General features: G+C 47.0%; 1 protein-coding gene across 7 annotated transcripts in view; it reads right to left on the bottom strand.

The window, feature by feature from the left end:
- Positions 1 to 18,420, bottom strand: part of CADPS (calcium dependent secretion activator) — a 221,576-nt gene that overhangs the window by 76,366 nt on the left and 126,790 nt on the right. For 6 of the 7 annotated variants that reach the window (XM_074602916.1, XM_074602913.1, XM_074602915.1 and 3 more), the window contains exons 12-13: positions 11,114 to 11,250; positions 5,740 to 5,927 (exon numbers count right to left, since the gene is read on the bottom strand). In XM_074602916.1, coding sequence (XP_074459017.1) covers positions 5,740 to 5,927; positions 11,114 to 11,250 — 325 coding nt within the window. Of the gene's footprint in view, positions 1 to 4,511; positions 4,677 to 5,739; positions 5,928 to 11,113; positions 11,251 to 18,420 lie in introns of all 7 variants that reach the window. The other variant, XM_074602917.1, reaches the window with a different exon arrangement.

Here is an 18,420-nt window from a genome sequence, read left to right on the forward strand (position 1 = left end):
ACGTAGCAAACAGATCTTTGCACGCACTGTGAGCCCTGGCACACAGAGCCAAGGGAAAAAAAACAATGTCAAAAACTGATGCAAATAATTTGATTTTTTAAGTAACAACTCAAATATAAAACACGTGCTGCCTTCAGCTCCCTTGCTGGTTGCCAGGTGCAGCACATATGAGCTATACAGTAAACATCGATGATTAGTGCCTTGGACGGCATGTGTCAGGATAGGCTTTCAAAGGATCCCTCGCAGGAAGACTTGCCTGCGCGAAGTCCCACCGGTTGCACGGGGACCGGCTCTGGGGACGTGGGCAGGACCACAGCTGCCTGCCTGCCGCCTCCTACATCCCCCCAGCGAATCTGACCTGAAAGAGCCCACCTGTTTAGACTCCCCGGAAAAAAAGCTTATTCAGCAAACATCGATTTTTTTCCCCCCTGATTCCCCTTTCTTCTGGGAATTCACACCGTGCGCGAAACGCCGGTTGAAAGCCCTTTTGTTCAGCCCGGCCCTCTGGGCGCTGCCCCAGCCGGGACGCTGCGGAGCACGGGAGCCATTTCATCCTCCCAACTCCTGCCTTCCTTTGGCTGGGGCTCTCCTCCACGCCGCAGCGCCGAGCCAAGTCACGGCTCATCGCTCCTCATGTGCGATCCGCACCCTTGACGCACCGCGGCTGCACCGGATGGTTTCTGAGCACTGCCATCCTACACCCATTGTAACGCATCACGTCAGCCGGCCCCACGGAGCTGGTTATCTGCTGGTGGCTGGCAACCCACCGCCCTTCAGCACAGACGCCGGATCCCATCCGACAGACGGCCGTAACGCACGCCGTCTCACCGCGGACTCATCACGGGGCCGGTCGGGACACGGAGATGGCACCTAACGCAAGGTTACGGCATGACGCCCTGCCAGATTTTAACCTGCTGTACCGCAGAAGGGGCTACACACCTGAATGAGACGTGGAAACTAAACACGAAGTACTAGGGAAGGACGTGCAGATACTGTGATAAAGTGGTCAGATATTTACTACTTCTTTTAAGGGACCAAAAAAGTCTTGGTTTGGGTTTGGTTTTTTTTTAAGTAACTAGCCGTATGGAAATCTTGCCTCTATGTGAAAGAGTCAGATATGTAATCAGAATACAATGGAAAAAATTACAAACGTGTTACGCAGACTTTTCAATTCCTCGAGCTTTATGACAATAACATTACTTTTGCTGGCTTACAGTTGTAAAAAACTAATAAAAGCTAATGGTAATGTTGGCTGACAAAAGAGCTACTTCTTGAAAACAAGTTTGATGCCGTAAAATACAGCTTACAGAGGAAAGGGCAAGTCGCTAATATACCAAATTAATTAATAGAGAGACTTGTAGCTGCTTGGACCTTGGGTAAGTAGTTATTGAACAACTCGCGGGGAACGATGGTGTTCAATTGTTATTAAACTGGCGGGGATTCAGTCCGGCACCCTGATTTTGGTAATCTCAATGTCTGCTAACACTTAGCATGCACACAATCAGTATTTTAGTCTTATCTCTGTGATTCTGAGATTTTTTTAAAGTTTGGGATTAGCAAGCATAGAAGGAATCTTTTTTGATGCCAACTTTAACGTTTAAAAAGGAAGTTATTATCTGGCTAAATGCAAAAAAGCCACAGCGAAACCAAGGCCCCTCCCGAAAGCTGCTCCTTTGTACGGGGCAGGATCCACTGCTGAAGGTTTAGGCACTGACTGTGGGCCTGGGAAAGCGGAGCTCAACTTTCTGCCTCGCAACAGCTCTCCCGTACTGTCATAGCCCTGCAACGCGAGAACGGCGATGAACACGGAAACAGAAGGCAGGGAAAGACCTGGGCGAACATGTGAGACCTTTCACAATTTTATCCCAAATCACAATGTCTTCTCAAAACCATTCCCGCTTCTTGCCTTTGCTAGTTTTTTGGAGGACTGTTGCTAAAGGAAAGCAACAGCCTCAATACTATAGCGGTGGTACCAAAAGCAAACAGACATCAATAAACACACAGCGGGTGCTGTCGGGTGCCTGAATAACTCTATGCCTTTCTTACCCGTCACGTAGGTAAATACATCAGAAAACACAACAACTTTCACAATGGCAGGACCTTACAAAAGGCATCCAGTGATACCTGGGTGGACAAAACCCTGTTATTGACTCACTCGTGACCAAAACAGTGAAAAAGCCTCAAGCTCCTTAGTCTTAGTGAAGAGCAAGTACCTGGGTAACGGCAGAAAACCACGCAGATATTCACAGTCCTTGGCTGGTCCCTGCTTTCCCGACAGCCTGCACCTTACACACTCAGGTGTTATCTGCTGGAAGTGAAACTTTGGACAAGCAATTTACATTTAACTCCATTTTTACTTGGACAAGGATGAAATTAACAGAAAAATTAAGGGGACTGTCAATGCAAATAGCAGTGATTTACAGCCTTGGTTTGGAGAGACTGTGTCAGGCTTTCAGGGGTCTGAATGAGCCACATGAGCCCAAAGGAGGGGGGGAGACCAAACCCTGACATATCAAGAAACAGGGCTCCGAAACATCCCCCCAGACCCCATTTTGACCATTTCACCTGCTGCGGCCGCGGGGGCAGCTCCAAGCTGGAGGTGCGTTTCCACCAGCACCCATCCTGCCCCCGTCCCGGCCATGGTGCGGTGGCCGTGGTGCGGTGGCCGTGCCGGCATAGGCGGGAGCTGGACAGGCGAGAAGGCATCGTTCCCGCGCTGACGCCTGTCATCCTGTCAGCCTTGACCTTGGGGCTGTCCCCGGCATCCGCACCGCAGCCTGCCCGCACTTCCCCGCTGACTGCCAGCGACTGTTGTCTCGCTGCCTGACCTTCCGCAAACACGATGCAAACAGACAGCCCACCTCAGCTCCATCACTGTCTGCCGCTAATACCGGAGATTGATAGCCACATGGAATTATCTCCCTGCTCGACCTTCATTACGGGGTGGCATATTCTGACTGACAGCCAACCTCATTCCGGGGAAAGCTAAACCACCCGCTTGGTTGTTTTTTTTTTTTTTTTTTTTTTACTGTCGAAAAAGTGAAGGAACTTCCTTTTGTAAAGAAAATCAACACTTTCTCAGTTTCGACAGAAAAAGCAGCCTTTGTTAAGCAGAAAAATGTCTCGCAACTTGAATCTTTCCCAGACCACGGTGCATACCAATAACAACGCAATGTACGGCTGCTGCGAGATGCTCCGTCGGATGCTGCGCCAGCTCTCGGAGCAGGCGTGCTCCTACCTCTACAAATTTTACACGGAAAGTTTTTCAGCTCTGCCACAAGCCATAGGTTTCCCGGGGAGAGCACGGCCAGCCCTAAGGCAATGAGCAACGTATGGTCGCAGCAGGTGGGAGGAAGGGACGTAGCAAAAGCGAACCCGGCTTTACGCACATCGCCACCGCCAGTAAGGACTGCATGGGTAAATATTGGCTTTGCAAACGCACGATGCATGTGGCCTGAACAGCTTTCTGAAGAGAAATCGTGACTCTTCTGCTCAGATTTCTGAGTGTAGACACGAAAGATAGAGAGTCGCGTTTTCTCTCAGACCCCCTGTGGTCCCTTTTGTGATGTCCCGATAGCAGAGACCAGAAACCACACTCTGTAGTCTCCGTACCAAACTCCTCCGGCTCCCAGACGTTACGCAGAGCCTGCCCTCGGCCAGAAAGCGCAATGCTACAGCCTCGCAGCTCCCATAATCCCCAGGCAACAGAGAGACGGCAGCGACCAAGAAGGAATATGAACCTTCAGCCTTCTGATGTGAAGTCAACCATCAGCTAAAGACAGTGAAGTCATAGCAAAACACCTTGTTCCTTTCTTGGAATATTTTAGACAAAGGACCCCAATAGCCCGGCGGTGGCCGAGCTCCCCTTTGGCAGTGCCCAGCAGTCTCCCGGCACGGCACAGCAGCCACACGCAGCCCTCGGCAGCTGTACAGGCACAGGACTGGGCTCTACACACCGCACAGCTTTTAATGCAAGACATTTTCCTGACCCCACAACTCTCCAGCCCCACGGGGAGTGAATGACAGGGTGTCACCATGGCCAGTACCACGAGATACCTCCTGCCACCAACCCTGAGGAAGAGGAGGCTCCAGCTCCGGCTATGCTGGACCCTGAGAAGATGTACACGGTGACCAGCATCCAACCTCCTCTCCATTACGGGCCAAACAGGCTTTGAGCCAAGTCCTGTCCCCACAACAGCCTCCTGCCAGGATGAGCCCTGCCTATGGAAGAGGCACGATGGGGGCAGCCAGCGTCCCCTGACCGCTCTCCACCCCTACATGCCGTGTCAACAATCTCCTAAAAACTTAAACTGCCTAAAAATCTCAAGGCCCTGACTCCCTACTTGGGTGCCCAAACGCCATCCAGCTCCCAGGAGAGCGTACGACCCGAATGCCGGTGCCGCAGCGGGTCTCCCCGTGCCGCGGGGACCCAAACTGCCCCCTGTGCTCGGTGACCGAGGAGCCCAGCGCCCTCCACAACGCACTCCTGCGCACTGCCCGCTTTCACTTACCTTTTCGGCTCTGGATTCGGCTGGGATTTGGAATCTTTCCTTTTTTTGGACTCCTTTTTGGAATCCTTTTTTGTCTCGGCTTCAGCGGCAGGGGCATGAGAGACTTTGCCCCCCTCACCTTCTGCACTTGGCTGTGACCCACCAAGTAACTCTGCCATGTGTTGGCTTTGGGGAGTGATTGAAAGGCGGGGGGCAAGGCCAGCAGCAAAAGTGAAAGAAACAAGAAGAAAGCATGAAAAACCTCGAAAGAAAACAAAAGGAAACTAAACTGAAAGCAAACAACTGAAACCAAATTAACAATTGGCAAAGAAGGAACGAACGAGCAAAAGAAAGTCAGAACTAAAAAAGAAACTAAGGAAGCAAAAACTCGGTTTCCATGACAAGATGTATGAAAGTAACTGGAAAAGCAAGCGGCAGCCTTGCAACACGAAACCTGGGCAATGTGTGTCATAATTTGGAATGGTATTTACCAGAGGGTTTATGAAAACACATAATTATTTTATAACATTCCTTCCTTCAGCAGCATATGCGGGATAAGGAGAGATATCTCCAAGCATATAATGCAACTTAACAGAAAAAAGCATGAGAAGAAGCTGCAATAGATAACTACAGCTGTCAACTAAATAAATAGAAAAGGAAAAAGCTTAGCTCCAGTTCCTCCCACCAAAGGTTTGCCACATTTGAGAGAAAGGAACGGGCTACTTCGAAATTGAAATTGCTTTGCAACAGCAGCGAGACAGAATTTTCAGTTATGTCTAAGCGATTTCCAAACTGACGTCACATGGACTTTAAATGAGACATGGGCGCCCGAGGGCTTAAAGCCCTTCTGAACACTGAAGTTTGATACTGCTGAAAATTTCACTGCTGCAACTTGTCAGATCCTCTCGCGCAGCAATTAAATCAGCACAGTATATCGTTTACTTCTATTTATTCAACCTGTGACAGCCACGTGTACTTCAACTCTACCTTGTCCAGAACCGCCTCTAGCAGGTGCCTGGGTAAGAAAGTTAAAACCCCTCATTTCTGGATCCTCTACGTGCATTTTTATTGCTTACATTAAACAAGCAAGGAAACAAACAAACAAACCAACTATGCCACTAGAAGCGCTGCTGCCAAACATCCCCTGTGAAAACAAATTGAGGACTGTTGTGCATTATCCAAGGAAACCTGTATTTGACAAAGTCATCCCTTGCTGGCAGGGAGCTGCCAGCCGAGAAGAATTCCTTACCTGTTGCCATGAACATGTGATGCACAAAAGGCAAAGCTGTAGTGGAGTAAGGTGGGGTCAATCATAGCTCCGTTTTCTGCGCGCTCTAGCAAATCTCTGAGGTAGCAGAGATGTCTGTGACAGCCTCTCACTCCATTACGTGCACAATACTCATCTAGCACAAAGACCTGGCCAGGACTAAACCAGCCCTGTTTAGAAATAGAGAGACTTGATTTTAAATATAAGTTATTAAATACAAAGGCTATCAGATTTGGAGGTGTAGTGGTCAACTGCTCTAATAAGAGAAATACAAACCTAAGGCTACGTTAAGGAAAAAGGAGAGAGGTCACTCTTAAACAACACAGTCTGTATATCATCACCCAAACACAGCATAGACCCAGTGCAACTGTTAACAAAACCATATTATGCTACCATCAAAGGGAAACGTCACTTAAAATGCTGAAAAGTTAGGCCAGTTCATGTCAGTGCCTAGCAAAAAAAGAAAAAAAAAAAAAAAAAAGACTTGCACCTTTAAGAGATGACAAAGGTTTGGTTATTTAAACAGCGTGAAACAGTAATCTCTTTTCGGGGATGGGATTGTACATTGGGCCAGGAGCAAGAAGACTGATCTGGGGGAGGGCATGGAGGATTGCACTGAATAATGACTCCTCTTGCATCTGGCAGGTAGGAACGTCCTGTAGACGGAGGAAGGCAGCTCCGCAGTATCGGAAAGGGACATTTCCCGCCATCCTTATTGCGTCCCGCTGGCGATGTGCTCTGCCATCGCCCACCTCCTCCTCGGCATTGAAGCAAAGGGAAGCTCTGCTCATGAGCAGGGTTTCTTTACGCATCCAGAAACCTCAAAGCATTTCTGTCTGTCAGTCCTGAGGGCCTGGTGACACACGGCTCGCGGTGCCATGTCCGTGCTCTGGAGAAGGACACCCTTCCCCACGTGGGGACGGCTGCGGCGAACATCCCGGGACAGCCGAAGCGGAGCGTGCCTCTGCCTTCGGGGAAAGGCACGAGCGAGAACAAGAATATTCTTGTAGATTGCTTTTCGAAATGCTGCAAAACCGTCAATATTTACATGGAAATTTGGGTGCTAAACAATTGCTAAGACGCAGCTCTGGAATGCATCAAGCTGCAAAATCTTTCATCGTTTAATTGAAAAGTTCCTGCAGCGGGCGGGAGAGTAGTTGAGGCAGAGCACTGCCCCTATAGGCAACTTCTTTGCCACCCCATCTGTTACCCCAAATGCTACATCTTAGAAACAACACTGCTGTGAAAGATTAAAATATATTTTCTACCACTCAGATGACACCAAATCTTTTCTAGATGCCAAAATAGCTGCTTTGAAAAGAGTTGAAGAAATATCAATTAAGAGCTCAAAGACATAGAGAAGGATTTGCTCATCCTTATTGGGCCAACTCCAAAACAGATTGAGAAAAGAATTAAAATAATGAGGGGAAAATGATAGATATAGGGAGTAGCTACAGTGCTGGGATCACTAGAAGTGCACATTTCAAAATGAAGACACAGAACAATGCAGATGGGACGGCACTCCGGAAGGCTATTTTTTGGGAGGGGTATATTTGCCTTCACAGCTTTTAACGGTATTTTTGTTTGCTTTTCGGTCGGTGGTATTATGCTTGATTCCGGATCTCGTTACGTTGCCTGTTTGTTACATCTTCGGATCATTTCTTCACCTTGCCTCTCTTCACACAAGTTCTTTGGCGATCAGGCATGGTAAAAGTGCATTTGGTTCCTGGGGTAGAAATGCAGCCGAAATTGTGATATTCACCTAAGACATACAACGGACTCAGTCCTCCCTATGGGGTGAAATCTTGGCCCTACTGACATCAAAGGAAAGGCTAGCACTAATGTCTCTGGAGCCAAGAGTTTGGGATGAAGGAAGGAGGAGGCTGGACCCAGCGATGCGGAGCACCCCACGTTGCTGCCTTGCACCGAGAGGTGCTGGTCCTCAGGCGGACAGAAGGGATGGGGGCAAACACTCAAGATCACTGCCATGGCAGTGAGGGGAAGCCCAAGCAGAAGCTCAGAAGTTCAGTGATGAGCCTCACACCTCATGAGAGCGCTGGCAAGCAGACTATGGGTGGAGAGATGCAGAGCCCAGGAGGACCAGGTGGTCTTTTGCATGGCCAAGGTAGGAAATAAAACACCCTGCTGCTGAATGGAGCTCCAAAGGAGCAGCAAATGCTGCTTCCCACAGCCCCAGAAAAAAATCTAAGGTTTCATGAAAGGTGGTATTCAGACAAATCCCCCACATCTTCAGGCAGATCCTGGCTCTCAAGATTTGCCTGGCACAACCAGCTGACAACCAGCCAGTCTGGCAAACGCAGCTGAAGCGATGACACACCGGGTGTCTCACCCCAACGCAGCTAGGTGTAGCTCAGTGTGATCTCCCAGATGGTCTTCAATGCCATGAGGAAACTGGAGGGGACAACAGAGGAAGGCCACAGAGCACAGGGAGCTCAAATGACCATGTTCAACAAGCTGAACTGCACCGAGAAGGGGACACGCGTCCCAGGCACCAGTGGGGAGTGCAAGGGGGGCTTTGCAGCTGGGTAAAAGCAAGGCTCAGTCAGGGTTGGTGAAACACGGTCAGTTTTTCTAATGGCAAATGCATCTTTGGAGAAAATCAGAATTTTAGAAGGAAAACTTTCACTTTCCAGTAGCTGAATTTTCCCATTTACCATTGGAAAAAGCAAAAAATTTCATTTTGGTGGCCTGCTTTGTGGACCTTTTAACCTGACTCCTTCACATCATCTCGGCTAGGCTGGGCACTCTGGAAGACCACCTCTCCTCGGTACGTGCTGTGTTGTATTACGCGAATCCCAGGAATGCTGAGACATACATCACGGACAATACAGCTCCAGTAGGGGACTTGGCTGCATGAGCCAGATGCCAGCAGAGGGTTGGGAAGTCTTGGGACGAGTTGGAGGGCAGTCTCAGAAACAACTCACGCGCCCAAGAGAAAGGAGTGAAGACCCACGCACGTGTGGGGGTCCGTACTAAGCTGGGAGAGCTGCGTACTCTTCCCAAAAGTCCAGGAAGAGCTGTGAATGAGACTGTGCTACCAGTTTGTGGATGATGGGCAGGAGCCCTCAGCAAGCTCTGCAGGCAAGGCTCTTCCCCTTCCCCAGCACGGTGCTCTCTGCCAGCAAACATCCCTTCTGCCATAGCTGAGATGAGTCAGCCAGCCTGTTTGTTTTCACAGGGAAGCCTGGCTCCGCCAGCGAGTGGGCTCCCAATAACGTTGTTTAACCTGGTTCCACGGAAAGAAGGCAACGCTGAGTTATCCTCGGTGTCAGGGTTAAGCCACCGTGTCTGGGTAAGTCTTCCCTGGCACCTCCACGTCCGTGTTTGAGAACAAAAAGAGGTGTGACGAGGCAAAACTCTGTGGGACCTTGCATGGGAGTGTCCTGTAGGGAGAATAACAATTGCCCAGCGGCACACAGAGCGGACAGAGCAGGCTTACCACGGGCTCACAGCTCCTCCCGGCCAGCCAGCGCAGTGGCATCACCAACGTCCCACAGACACATCAAGAGCAATAGGACCTCTTTGCAGTCGAACTCAAATTTTGAGGTCAGTGTGGGTTTTTTAGGCCATAATCAGGACAAAACCGTATTAAAATAAGTAAAGAAGCATGTGAAATCCAAGCGTAGGTGAACACAGCCCGTTATTCTCTTCTTTATAACACTCTGCAATGGGTGATTTGAAAGAAGATGGTTAATTGATGATGCTCTGCTCCGAAGAGGCACAAGTCTTGGTTCTGAAGGGAGCTCCACCACTCCAGTAGCTTCTAGCAGGGGCCTAAACACCTCAATAGCAAGCAGAAGTATGGCTGGTGGGTTTCTTGAAGAGAAACATTGTTAATCATTTTCAGTGATAGCCTTGCACCTCTCCACAAATTTAGTTCAACAGCCACAGCTCTCTCATCAGGCCCGAGGCTGCACAGAGACGAACCAGCTGCAAGCCAACCTGTCAGACATGCATGGATGGGGATGGTCTTCCTAGGGTCAGCCATGCGTGGGGAGCAGAAGCCGCATGCCAAATTCACTGCCCGCCGGAGCAAAGACCTCGATGGAAGTGGTGAGAAACCTGCTGCAGGTCTGACAATGCTCCCACCAAGCCTACTTGTACCACTTGGGTATCTGCGAGTGAAGTGCACTCTACAGCCTCCTCCCACCCCATCCTTACCTCAGGGGATGTCCACAACTGCTCCTCCTGGCCCTGCCTCTCACCAGGAAGGTGACAACTCACTACGGCTAATGGCATTTACTGGATCTTTGCCTTTCTGAGGAGATCAGCCCTTGCATGCGGTGCAGGTGGAGGGGGGCATGGAGGACAGGGTTTGAGACTGACAGCCTCACTGGCCACGGCTCAGTTGTGTTCCCAGGTTGCTGCTTTTAACAGCAAGCCACTTGAGAGACCCAGCTCCAGGGACTGCACAGCTGGCAAAAGATGGAAGGCTATGGGCATGGGGTGGTCCTTCTGCTGAAGAAGCCCATGATGACACCCCAGTGTAGAGGTTTCTGTGCAACACTAGGAGGACATCAGGTCAGGATCTGTCCCATGCCACATTCAGGATAGGACCTCCGTTTCAGACCCCTCTCGAAAGGCTTCATCCTGTTATTTTCTCAAAAATCTAAGAGCCTCTTCATCCTCCTCACTGAAACTGCTAAAAACTAATTGTTCAAGTTGTATTGTTCAAGGTTACTTGTCATTTAAACCTAAGAGCCCCCAAGCACTGCACCCCAGCCAAAAGCTACAAGCTGTCCTGGAGCATCTCAGTGCCACTGTCCTATAGATCATGTTACACAGGAGTGGGCCGAGAGCTGCAACCTGTGCTCGTGAGAATACCCAGGGTGGGCATGCAACTACGTCAGCACGGACAGGCCGCAGCATCACCGCAGTTATCCACCTAGTCCCATCTGTTACCTGCTTGGGATCCCTGCCCGTAAAGAGACACAAAGCTGGGCCACAGTCCTTCCTGGTGGGACTCCACTGACACGGGAGGTGGTCCCAGACCGTCATCTTTCCCCTGTTCTTTCATCCAGAAGACTCTGGAAGGCAGTGCGGGAGGCTGCAAAACACTGCTCTCTACTCCACATCCCCACACTGGCGTTTGTTTTTGCAGGAAGAAACATTTTAAGCATTTGCAAACAGAAATGGTAAAGACAGTGCAACTGGAGAAGAACAGCAGTCAGCTCACTGCAGGTAGCCTCTCAAAAGAAAATACCTCTGGGCCAAATTCAAACCTGGTGTAAACAGAAGTCAATCTTCCAGCAACAGGGGGATTAGCCCCGACTCGCGCTAGCTTTGACTTTGCTGCTCGATGTTTATATCACTAGAGACCAAAGAATATACTTGCCAGACAAGAATAGGAATCATTAAGTCTGTGGTCCAAAGTGAGGCGCTGAACCATCTCAAAGAGTGAAGCGTGGTCAAAGTTACAGGGATTGGAAGAGATAAATTCATCCATGCCATGCTTTTGAGCTCTATCTGCATCTGTTCATTTATACATATAGAGAAAGACACCATTTAGAGAGATATAAGACATTTTAGTTGACAAATACAACAGAAAAAAATATACAGTATGAAGCATGAAAGCTAAATATCTCCTCTTCCCTACATCGCCGTTAACTTTTTCTCTTTGCAGGCTATACGGTACACTTTTCACCTCCCATTGTCAACTTGCATCAGTTATGGACTACCTTAATGCATTTAGGCGAAAGATTTTAGAATTAACATCTTGTAACTGCTCATTATAGTGCATTTATTCTGTACTTAAAACTAGAACACAAACCCAAGAACTTACTCTGTATCTTACAATACGCTACGAGTTAGCAGAATTTTGGCTCACATAAGTAAATTAGCTCCTATTTAGGTAGTTGCGGTTAATTATAATAGATTCTGCCATTCTAATGAAGTTACAGCTGTAGCATTTGTCTCTACATTGACTAGGTTTTCTAGGTAGCAGACCAGTTACGTTGTTCTTTATCCGAATGCCAATGTTTGTCTCCCCACGGCAATTTTTTTCCTAATGGCAACTTCAAATGCTACCTCACCAAAATAAAAAGCTGCTCTTTTAAGCATCGCTAAGAAGTTAAATGGAGATGTAGTTTGTTGTCACTGAGGCAGTAACCCGATAGCGCGGCGGAGCTGCCAGTCATCCCGACGGAGGGACTGAATTTCCCCCGCCTGGATTACGAGTTGCCGTTTTTGGGTGAATTAACAGCCTTAACGTATTCACACTTCTCTGCTTTGGGTGACGTTTACAGGCACTAACTCCTAGGGGCTAATTAATTAATCTCAACATGGTTAACCAAAAATACACCGAATTCAGGGGTTGAAATGAAGCCGCCAAGCCGGCCTGGGTGCGGCCAGCCAGGACCCCGCTGGCAGCGGGCTTTGTTCTACCAGCGGCCGGGGAATTAAAGGACACCTTTCACTCGGTTTTGTCCGTGCTCAGCTTCCTACTATATGGGTTCTTGCCAAATCCTCAACAAAGAGAATAGGATTTAAATCCTTCCCCTGTTTATAACCTCCTAGGGGAACTGGGTGGCCTTGAAACAATGAGGCTGAAAGGACACAAAAATGCAGTTTTCCGCAATAGTAGTATAACTGTATTTGTTTTAAAACAAAATCCCTCTTTACCAGAAGAAACAAAAATTCTTAATTTAAAAAAATAAATTAAAAAAAAAAAAGAGCTTTAAATGGTAATGAGACAGTGTTCTTTTACATATGTTTTACTATTTAATCTTAAGCTGTGAAGAATGGCATGTCTTCCTGAATACCTTGCTCATGTCTGTGCTCTCAGATATTACTGATCATTGAAAGCAATTTTCATATTTTCTGTATAGTCTGTCGTTAGCTACATACAAACTATATAAATAACATCACCCACTGGAAAGAAATCAGACAAATTAAAACATGTAACATTTCAATTAGCTGCTAGCAACACTTAATTCAGCAGTAGCTGGCAATTTTCCTCATTAAAACCCTGCTGAATAAACGCTGATTTTTATTTTTATTTTTTCCCCTACAGCTGGTTAATTTTGGAGGGTCCACTCCCCCGTTTCCCTCTGTGTGCTGGGCGTCCTGCTGCCTCCCTGCCTTGGTCCCAACCCCCCCCCGCTGCCTCCGCCGGCAGCATGGGGACGGAAGAAGCTGCCGCCAGAGCTGAGCAATGTGGCAGCATGAGGGATACGGGGACAACGTCCCCGACGAGCATCACCTCCACGGCACCTCTCCGGCATCCTCGGGGGTGGGATGCGAAGCCCACCCCACCCCGGCGCTCACGGCAGGGGTGGCTCCTGGCTGTTTTGCCAGCTTTCTGCCCCATCGTCTCTGTCCCCCTGGGCCAAGACCGATTTGATTGAGCTCGCTCCCAAAGAGTTTGCCTACGCTGTTTTCGACTCCATCCTTACCGCTCGCAAAATGTTTTAGCAGATATTATCAGACTATTTTTAATAGCTTGCTGCTCTGCCCGGCTCCTCGGAGTTGACTGCAAGCTGACAAATTGGCTGGAGGCCTTCATTTGCCAGCTTCGCTCAGCGATTTTATTACTTTTCAATTAGGAGCCCTGATACACTGTCAATCCTCCTGCTCAGCCAACGAGGCTCCGAGAGCTGAGTAAATCAGCTGGAAATTTGAAGAGTCCTCTAGCCCTTTAGCTGGTGAACCCTTCTGAGCAGATGTGCTAGAAAGCATGTTTGAAATGATTATTTTTTACTGCAAAGTAATAAGCTTTTCCTCATTTTATGTTCTCTGACCGAGGTGGGCACAGAGCAGACCTTCAGCTGGTGTGAACCGACTGAACCTCTCTTGGCTTCCACGGAGCTGAGGGTCTGCCCTGGGCTTTTGAAGATCTCCCTGCCCAAGGCAGGGGCACAGACACTTCCCTGCCAAGTGTGAGAATGGACACAGCGATTAAACGGCCTTCACGACTGTCCATAACCAGGGGCAATTTTCCTTTCATTACCCCCTTTGAAGCCACACCTTACTGGGCATCCCGTTGGGTGCCTGCTCAAAAGCCCATTTGCCCCAAATCTCCCCATCTCGGAACAACCACACGAAGAGAGAGGCATCAGCCACGGTACTGCATGAGCAAAAAAGTATGAACTGCATGACTTCTGCTCGGTCGGTGGTTTAAAATGTGGTTTTCTGCCATGGGCAGGAAGATGACCCGCCGCAGCTCTCCCTGCGGCAGTTCTTGCATAGTCAAACCATTTTGCCCTGGCAGAGCGCAGGGCTGGGTGGGTGCATGTCGCCCACGCAGGGGATAAAGCTGATGTGGTGTGACCTGGAGTTGTCTTTGGAGAACAGTAATTCACCCACGTACTTCTCTTAAATGGAATATCTCCTCTGGGGTGGATGCTTAAAGTTCTTAAGAATAACTAGGAGCAGGTTAAAAAGGACAGTCCTACACCTAAGCTCACCTTCCCTTAATTACTTGTTAGAAAATAAACATGCCATGCATCTTGCAATTTATTTTTGCATGTTGATTTTTCCAATGGACTCGCTTTTAAAAAATGAAATTTAGGAGTCAAATTATACTGAAAGCATTAAGCTTCCTAGACAATACAAAAAGAAAAGGACAGATCTGAATATATTGTTCCTCTGCTCCAGACAGCTGATCTGAGATTTAAAATAATGCTGACATCTGCATATGAAGTACATTTTATATATAACCTGTCTTTCAAGATGGCTTGTACAGTTTGAATGAGATTTTAAACAAAGTAGAGAATGAGAATGGCTAATATTCACAACCAAACTGTACAGCTAATTTGCAAGTACTTTAAATTAATTGTTTCAGTCAAATACGGTTGCTTTTTTGACCCCGCTCCGTTATTCTAGCTCAAAAGAAAGGAGGAACCAAAGAAAGAAAGTTATATGATGCTCCAGTAATTTACAATCCCTTCCCAAGGTGCCGTGCCAAGCTTGCTGGTGCTTCTTTGTTCGGGGCCCCAGCCAAAATGCTGCTGCGGGCCCACAGAAGTTATCTTACATATTTAGCCAAGCTGCAGCCAAGTGCAGCTGAAGGGTGTTCGATGGTGGTCTCCGAAGGGAGGCTGCCAGCGGAGGTACATTGGCCGCACGGACTCCCCGAACCTTTCTTCTGGAAAACTGCAGACTCTGGCCTTTTATATTACACTCGGTCACCTACATTATGCTCTTTTTTTTTTTTTTTTTTTTTTAATACTGCTGGGTTTATTTTGTTCCATTTTCATCCAGTTTGCATTTTATACTGACTCCCTTAGCTAGCCCCCCTGTCACACACACACACTCCCTACCGGTGTTTGAAATCAGAGTCTTAAAAATCTGCCACTGTCGGGAACACAAAGATTTCAACAACAACAACAATAATGAAAACCAAAGGACTGTCCCACCATTTGGTCCTCTGAGGGCTGTATTTCTCTTTATCTAACTGTTAGTTAAAAAGGAAGAGACAAACCAGTCAAATCTCTCATTCTTTTTTTTTTTTTTTTTAAAATGTATTTCCCTGCCCTCTGCATTTCTTTTGCTCCAGCAACAATTTTGGCAGATTTTGCTCTAAGAGCGGTGAAGTTAATAGTGGGGGACAAGCTCCATAAAAGAATTCTTGTTATAAAAGGCTTTAGGTAGCCATTTTATTGTAAGAATTACTTACTCCGCATTTATTTCTTTCTCATTAATGAGTGACTTTGTTTTAGTACCAAAGGCAACTGAACATCCAGTAAATTTTACGACACGTTTGCTTATTAAAAAAAAAAACAAAAAAACAAAAAAAAACCACCAACAAAACCAACAAACAAAAAAAACCAAACAACTGTAAATTAAAAGGTGACTTTGTATCTTACTCATCTGGAAAATGTGTGCTTGTCATATCTGCTTGACATTACAAGAATGAAGATGTGGTTTGGACAGTAACAAACAATGACACTAGTCAACCTCATCAGGAGACATGAAATAAAGGAATGACAATGATTGATGGCAGCTATTCATTTACAGATATTTCTAGAAAACTCTTCGCTGGCCTGGCCAGGCAAAGTGGGAGAAGTTTTCCATCCCGGGCAGTAGTGGCCGGCAATGCATGGTGGCATGGCCACCGTGACCGGCCGTGTGCTCGGCGGGGTGGCTGGGTCCCCTCCCCATGTCCCCACTTGAGCGGAGCCAACGGAGACGCTTGGGTAAAGAAATACCCGGAGTAACGCGCCTAGAAACCTCGGTTTGTTCGGCCCTGTGCAGCGAGAGGCTTCGCTAGCAAACACGGTGTTCTTGGGAGTGGGGGGGGAAAAAACCCCCATACCGGGACTTAAAAACGCCAGGCTGTTGTTTGTGAGCGAGCTGCTGGCGGTGCCGGCTGGTGACTTCCCAAGTCCCCTCCTCACCGTGCACTAGGGCATTGCCACCTCTGAAAAGTGATACGTGTGTGTGTGTGTGTGTGTGTGTGTGTACACGTGTGTGTGTGTGTGTGTACGTGTGTGTGTGTGTCCGGAGCTCTGCAAACCCCCGAGCTGCGGACACCGCACAGGCTGCACTCGCCTCTCAGCTGGATACCTATGAGCTCTTTCCCCCCCCCCCCCATATTATTCCACGTTAGAAGACAGCTTTAAATTTAATCGTCAGTTTATTCCTGTGTTTTATGGCTTTTCCCCTGCTGCAAATAAATTCTTTTCTGCTCGAGTTACAATTTTAATAAATGATTATGAATGTTCCTGTAAATCACCAAATTGCAATCGAAGTTACCTAGCGTTTGGTAGTTAAATGAATAAGAATTTGTAGTATGCACTTACATAATTCCTTGCGTGGCAAGTTAAAAACACGGTTTTAGAACAGCTATTTATAATATAAAGCATTGTTTCACAGCATTTTTATAACTATTTAAAAATATTTTGAATTGGATGACTGCGGAAACCTATGAATTTGTATTTCATACGTTAGAAGCCCATGCTTCTTAAAGCACGTAGAAGTGATTTACAGGCTAGTTTTAAATTCATGCAAGTTATGTGAGAATTGAATTAACATTTTAATTCTGCATTCCTGCAATGAAGCATCTGCAAGTTGACAATACAGAAGACACAGCAGCGTTCTCATGATATCTCTAACTATCTAAAAAAAATAAAGCAATTAAAGCACAAAACTAATAATCTAAGAGGATAGCGATGCATTGTAGTGCAAATACATGTAATGTTGCCAGACCCAAGTTCATTCATTCATTCACTCTTTCTTTCTTTCTTTCAAAGTGGCAAAAATCTGTATTTCCATCAAATTAAACTTTTTTGGTTTTGGTGGTAAAGTCTGATAAGAATCCTCTTTGGAAATCCAAACATTTAGAAAACAAAAAAAAGAAAGAAAAAAGAAAGTGTCTGCTGAGAAGGAAATTCTGCCTGCTACCCAGGGGTATATGTTTATACACACGCGCACGTACTCACACACAGAAAAACAAAAAAAAAAAAAAAGGAAGAAAAAAGAAACAAAAGGAGGAAGAAGGAAAAAAGGAGTCTTGTTGGATGGCCAGGAGGGATGACACCGCCTGTTCCTTCTCATAATTGCATTCAGATACTCTGCATACATATTTGCCAGCTCTCATGACCCACCGATGCTATTCCCTCCTAAGGAAAGCAGGCACTCACCAGGTATTAGAGAAGCAGCTTTTAACACCAAGAAAGGATTTGAACGGGGTGTATTTAAGACTGAACAAAGACTAAGGAGAAGCTCTTCTACAGCCAAGTTTGGGCTCTTATCTTTTTCAAAGCAGGTATTCCAGTGGGAAAAGGTAAAATAATAATTCCCCTGGCTTATCCTTTGGCAAGCATTGCTTTGATTGGTGATTGAGACCCACGCTAAAACATCAATTTACGATAATTTGGGGGAACAGCAGCACCCCTCCGTGACTAATGCATTGAAGTCGGAGTGGGTCAGCATCTCCCAAGCCAGGGTGACCCAGAGAGCTGCCGCTTGATGCCGAAATCAGCCCCTACCGAGTTTACGGGAGAGGGAACTATCAAACCTCAAGGACTCAGGCTTGTGTGGAGGGGCGTTTTGGGGGGCTGCTATGGAGTCCTGCACCTCGCCTAGGTCTCTCTGGGTCTCCTGCCCTACCTTTCTACGCTCTGAGGTGTCCATGGTTAGCCCCGCACGCTGGTGCGCTGCACCAAGCTAATCATCGGCACGGAGAGAAAGGATATTGTCAGAGTGCAAAACGATCTGTTTTCAGGCAGGAAGCAGTCAACTAGATGTAAATTCCATGAAACAAAAGAAGGTATTATTTACAGTTTTATTGTGATGTTAATTAATATTTACATCTTGGAATGAAAAAATAGAAATGTTAATGATTGGCTTTACTAAGAGGATCACTTGATGCCAATGTGAAAGCCAGGGAGAGAAGGCAATTATGCAAACATCACATGCATCCTAATTTCAGTATGGAAACTTACATTTCAAACCTCAATTCAGGAAAATAACATGGAAAGTTTGTACTACAAAATCTAAACATGAGAAAGATTTAAGAGGAAAAAAAAAAAAAAAGCACATTGCATGTGTCAGATAATCTAGTCTGATTATCTGAGCTGTGCTAGCTACAGGGAAGCACTTACCCTTGAGTCCAGCTAGAAGTTAGCAGGGTAAGAAGGAACAAACCAGAATAACATAAAGACTAGCAATAAGGCTCAGGAAAGCAGACAGGAGCCCTAA

The sequence above is a fragment of the Larus michahellis genome, chromosome 10 (assembly GCF_964199755.1).
Source record: "Larus michahellis chromosome 10, bLarMic1.1, whole genome shotgun sequence".
In the NCBI taxonomy this organism is placed as follows: domain Eukaryota; kingdom Metazoa; phylum Chordata; class Aves; order Charadriiformes; family Laridae; genus Larus; species Larus michahellis.